General features: G+C 63.1%; 2 protein-coding genes across 2 annotated transcripts in view; one reads left to right on the top strand and one right to left on the bottom strand.

Moving 5' to 3' along the window:
• Positions 1–1591, bottom strand: part of CCDC22 (CCC complex scaffolding subunit CCDC22) — a 9457-nt gene extending 7866 nt beyond the window's left edge. Inside the window, exons 1-2 of the mRNA XM_075071302.1 lie at positions 1417–1591; positions 412–482 (exon numbers count right to left, since the gene is read on the bottom strand). Coding sequence (XP_074927403.1) covers positions 412–482; positions 1417–1545 — 200 coding nt within the window. The 5' untranslated portion in view covers positions 1546–1591. The remainder of the gene's footprint in view (positions 1–411; positions 483–1416) is intronic.
• A 437-nt stretch (positions 1592–2028) lies between these two features.
• The window catches only part of CACNA1F (calcium voltage-gated channel subunit alpha1 F), a 73002-nt gene continuing 69518 nt past the window's right edge, over positions 2029–5512 (top strand). Inside the window, exons 1-5 of the mRNA XM_075071301.1 lie at positions 2029–2165; positions 2252–2357; positions 3101–3240; positions 3397–3539; positions 5350–5502. Coding sequence (XP_074927402.1) covers positions 2029–2165; positions 2252–2357; positions 3101–3240; positions 3397–3539; positions 5350–5502 — 679 coding nt within the window. The remainder of the gene's footprint in view (positions 2166–2251; positions 2358–3100; positions 3241–3396; positions 3540–5349; positions 5503–5512) is intronic.

The following is a 5512-nucleotide window of genomic DNA, read 5'->3' as shown; positions in this document are numbered from 1 at the left end:
TGGGGCCCCGGAGCAGAACCGAGGGAGACTTTTCGAGTGATACCTCATCAGACAGATTCGGCCCAAAACATCCCCTCATTCCATGACTGTGGTGAATAAGGGATGCCAGGGTGTCACCCCCAAAAGACCCTGCTGCCAGCTCAGCCTTTAGTATCTAACCCTAAAGGTTTCATTAGAGAGGAGTTAGCAGTCAGAGTGCTCTGATCCGTTCACGTGGGGTCACGGAGTGTGCGGGAGTCAGGGCCCTGGACTCCCCACTTCCGCTGATTCACTGGGACTCTCAGCCGGCTGATTAGCCGACAGGAACAGCCCAAAACAGAGACTCCCACCCACACCCCCTCCCCCTCTGTGCCCCAATCCTGTCCCCCTGGACCCCTCTTGCGCTCAGATCCAGGCCCCCCGCCCCATCACCTACCAACTGGCTCCGAATCGCGAGGCAGGACCAAGGGGTGGGCATGAAAGGGTTTCAGCAGGCAGGTGCCCTGTGGGGAGAAAACCAAGGCCGTTAGCCTGGGGAACTGCCTGCCACAGGACCCATTTGAGACAGGAAAGGGGGGGCGCTGCTGGAAAACAGGAAGTCTGGCCCTGCCCACGGAACCATTTCTGCTCAGCTCTGCTCCGGGTTCGGCTCCAGCAGTGGGGCAGGTTCAAACGCCCCAAAATCCAGCCAGCGCCTTCGGGGAGATCGGCACCGGACTCGAGCTGGTCAATGGCGCCAGCTCTGCCGTCCTCTCGACCGGTCCCCACCCGCCTTCTCCGACGTTCCCGGATTAACCCGAAGGAAGGTTTGTAATAATGCAATTCGAATCCGAAACCTTCAAGCGTCATAAGCACGATTATTCACCCGCCTCGTGTTACGTGAAACGTGTCCAGTTTTGTGAAACACTCGTTACCAGCTCCGTGTTCCCTATTTCACCAGACACTAAATAACTGCCGGGTGCTCTGCGACCAGACCCAACGTTATATTCACTCGCGCGTTTACCCAACGCTGGGCAGCAGCGGCCGCGGTTACGGATCCGCTCTCGTTTGAATACGTGATCCGTGTTCAGTCCATGAAACTGGAGTACGCAAGGTTGAGAGATGCGGTACCCGAATGATAACGACTTACAGCTCTTACGAAATGCACGAGAGTGGGTATGTGCTACGTTAGAACGCTGAGTATCGCCCCAGGTATAAAACTCGATCCGTTACGTCACGTTTAATAGTCACAGATCGTTGTACGTAGGTACAATCTGCATTATATTGACTCTAAGATATGACGGGAAAATGTAATTCGTTAATTAGGGTACAATTATGCATATTCAGTACCCCAGCCGGGACGCCGGGGTAGATGGGCCCGTGGGCTGGGCCGGCTGTGGTGGGGATACAGGGCTCGCTGGCTGGATACGTGGGTCGGAGCGGGGAGGGGGGACCCACCTGCAGCCGCTGTAGCCGAGGGGTGCGGCAGGCGGGGGGCACCCAGGGCGTCCCCAGCTCCTCCTTGATCTTCGCTGCGATGGCGCGGAGTAGCCCAGCTGACTTCCCTGCAAGGGGGGCAAAGGTCATGGCCGCCGCCGCCCCCCAGATTCTCCCCCATGGCTCCTGCCTCCTACTCATAAATCCCCCCACCCCCCCACCATGGGGTCTGGAACCACCCTCAGTGCCAGCACCCTTTGGGCCCCAGTGACTAGAGGGGGGTAATGGGAGCGGGTGGGGACTGTGGGGGCATGGAGAGAGCAGGGGGGCTCTCATGGGGCAGGAGGGGGCTCTGGCAAGGGGGTTGGGATCTCCATGGGGGCAATGGAGGAGGCAGGGGTCTTGTGGGGGGAGGGTGTCCTCAGAGTGTACGTGCAAGGAGGACACCCTGATCCCTCTCCTCTCTGCCTCCACAGCGGTCGTCCCCTCGACAGCCTGGGTGGGCGGTCGGAGGCTGGGGGCCAGGGCCGAGGCTGCAGCCCCCGCCCACCCCCCGCCGGCCGCTTGCCCTCCGACCAAGCAACAAGTCTAGGGCAGCCCCACGGTGCCTACGTTCCCACCCGGGCCCTCTTCATGCCTCCGGCTCAGCACCCCCTAGCGCAGCCGCATCAGCCAATCGTGGAGGAAAGCATCCGCCGCCGGGGGCCTGGGGGGGGAGTGGGCTTCGGGGCTGCAGGGGCGGCTTCGGGGCTGCAGGGGGTGGGGGGAATGTAGGGGGGCCACATGGGCTGAGGGAGGGGGCACTGGGGGGAGAGGCCTCCTCTGGTTCGGATCCTTAACCCGCCCCCTGTCCCAGGCCCTTTGACATCCTCATCCTCATGACCATCTTCGCCAACTGCGTGGCCCTGGGGGTCTATATCCCCTTCCCCGAGGACGACTCCAACACCGCCAACCACAACCTGGTGAGCCCCCGAACCCCGGCGTCCGGCTGCCCCTCCCTGCTCTGCCCAGCAACCCTGCTGCCCTCCCAGAGCCGGCGAGAACCCTGGCGTCCGGCTCCCCCCCACCCAGCAACCCCACTGCCCTCCCAGAGCCGGCGAGAACCCCGGCGTCCGGCTCCCCCCCTCCTCTGCCCAGAGACCCCACTGCCCTTCTAGAGCCGGGCGAGAACCCCGGCGTCCGGCTCCCCCCCCCCGCCCAGAAACCCCACTGCCCTTCCAGAGCCGGGCGAGAACCCCGGCGTCCGGCTCCCCCTCACCGCCCAGAAACCCCACCGCCGTCCCCGGTGTCCGGGCTCCCAGCCCCATGGCAGCCCCTGTGAGTCCCTTGGCATCACCTGGGCATTGAGTTTAGCCTCATTAAGAGCTCTGAGCTAATGAGTGTCCTTAACGAGCCGCTGGGTCCCTGGGCAAAGTCATGGGAAAGGGAAGGAATTAGCTGTGGGGGGGCTGGGGGAGTCGTCGGCGCGAACCTGGGACCACCTTGCATCTTCGTTCCCCCGCATGGGATTGTCCACCCCCTCCCCCACCGCCACCACCATCCCCTGCAGGCTCGGGGCCTGCCTGGACACCGGGGTTCGCCTGCTCCCGGACACCTGGGTTCATTCTCTAGGGTGCAGGGGGCACTGGGGTGTGGCTGGCTCACGGCCGGGGGTTGGTGCTGCCCGGATGCCTGGGTTCAATCCCCGTCTCCCCTGCCCTGACAGGAGCAGGTGGAATACGTCTTCCTCATCATCTTCACGGTGGAGACGTTCCTGAAGATCATCGCGTACGGGCTGGTCCTGCACCCCAGCGCCTACATCCGCAACGGCTGGAACCTGCTGGACTTCGTCATCGTGGTGGTGGGGTGGGTCCCCACGGCCCCATCGGCTGAGCCCCCCCCCATCGCTGATCCCCTGGCCCCTGCGGGGCACCTGCCCCTCACCACCACACACCGCCCCGCTGGGCCCCTCCCCCCCTTCCCCAGCCCGTGGTGCCCCCTCACCTGCCCGCCCTCCTGCAGGTTGTTCAGCGTGGTCTTGGAGCAAGCATCCCACAAGCCCGGGGACGCCCACCACATGAGCGGGAAGCCGGGCGGTTTCGACGTCAAAGCCCTGCGGGCCTTCCGCGTCCTCCGGCCCCTGCGCCTCGTCTCCGGCGTCCCCAGTAAGGACCGGGCCCAGCTGGCACACGCGAGCCCTGGGGGCCGGGCACTGCAGCGTGGGGGGCCGTGGCTGCAGGGTTGTGGTGTGCTGCACTGCAGGAGTTGTGTTGAGATGAATGATGCCCTAGGACGCTGCCTCACTGCACAGTGGTGCATTGCAGTGCACGGCGTCTCCTTGGACAGTAATGCATTGTACTGCACACTGCACGGGGTGACCTGCGCGTCGGTGAGTCGCAGTGTGTATTGTCTCACTGCGCAGCAGTGGAGTGTACTGCATTTTGCATGGGGTGACACTGCACAGTGGTTTCTTTCACTGCCCGTGGTGTCATGGTGCAACACTACACGCCATTCATTTGCAGCCTTCTCTCTTGCATTGCAACCCATTTTGCTGCAGTGTTGCATTTCACTGCATTCTTATGAAGTTGTGCTGCTCCACGGCACATGGCACTGCATGGTGTGAGGTCACAGTGCCCCATGGCATGTTGCAGTGCACGGTGTGAGGTCGTGCCACCCCACGGCACGTGGCACTGGATGGTGTGATGTCGCACTGCCCCACGGCCCCTAGCACTGTACGGTTGAGGTCACGATACCCCACAGCCCCTGGCACTGCATGGTGTGAGGTCGCACTGCCCCATGGCCCCTGGCACTCCCTGGTTGAGGTCGCGATACCCCACGGCCCTTGGCACTGCATGGTGTGAGGTAGCAGTGCCCCACAGCCTCTGGAACTGCACAGTGTGAGGCTGTGCTGCCCCACGACCCCTGGCACTGCATGGTTTGAGGTCACACTGCCCCACAGCCCCGGCACTGCACGGTGTGAGGTCACCCCGCCCCACAGCCCCTGGCACTGCACAGTGTGAGGTCGCACTGCTCTGTGGCATGTGGCACTGCATGGTGTGAGGTCGCAGTGCCTCATGGCCCCTGGCACTGCACTGTGTGAGGTTGCAGTGCCCCACAGCCCCTGGAACTGCACATTGTGAGGCCGCGCTGCCCCACGGCCCCGGCACTGCATGATGTGAGGTCGCCTTGCCCCATGGCCTCTGGCATTGCACTGTGTGAGATCACACTGCCCCATGGCATGTGGCACTGCATGGTGTGATGTCACAGTGCCCCACAGCTCCTGGCACTGCACAGTGTGAGGTTGCAGTGTCCCATGGCATATGGTACTGCATGGTGTGAGATTGCAGTGCCCCATGGCCCCTGGCACTGCAAGGTGTGAGGTCGCAGTGCTCCACGGCATGTGGCACTGTATGGTGTGAGGTCATTCTGCTCCATGGTGCGTGGCACTGCACCTTGTGAGACCGCCCAGCCCCATGTCCTCTGGCACTGCCCAGTGTGAGGTTGCAGTGACCCATGGCCCCTGGCACTGAACGGTTTGAGGTTGTAGTGCCCCACAGCCCCAGCACTGCACAGTGTGAGGTCGCAGTGACCCACAGCCCCTGGCACTGCATGGTTTGAGGTTGCAGTGCCCCACAGCCCCGGCACTGCATGGTGTGAGGTCACACTGCCCCACAGCCCCTGGCACTGCACAGTGTGAAGTCACCATGCCCCACAGCCCCTGGCACTGCACGGTGTGAGGTCACACTGCCCCACGGACCCTGACACTGCATGGTGTGAGGTCACATTGCCCCACGGCCCCTGGCACTGCATGCTGTGAGGTCACACTGCCCCACGGCCCCTGGCACTGCACACTGTCACACTGCCCCAGTACATTGCACCCTGTTTTGCTGCACAGTGTTGCCTTGCACTGCACACTGCACACCTCTGCCGTGACCCCCCCCAGGCCTGACCCCCCATGTCTCCCTCTCCCCGCAGGCCTGCACATCGTGCTCAACTCCATCATGAAGGCCATGGTGCCCCTGCTGCACATCGCGCTGCTTGTCCTCTTTGTCATCATCATCTACGCGATCATCGGCCTGGAGCTCTTCATCGGCCGCATGCACAAGACCTGCTTCATCGTGGGCTCAGGTACCACCTC

This window comes from Chelonoidis abingdonii, chromosome 11, assembly GCF_003597395.2.
Source record: "Chelonoidis abingdonii isolate Lonesome George chromosome 11, CheloAbing_2.0, whole genome shotgun sequence".
Taxonomy (NCBI): domain Eukaryota; kingdom Metazoa; phylum Chordata; order Testudines; family Testudinidae; genus Chelonoidis; species Chelonoidis abingdonii.
Note: the sequence above shows the minus strand (reverse complement) of the source record. Positions and strands in the feature narration are given on the sequence as shown.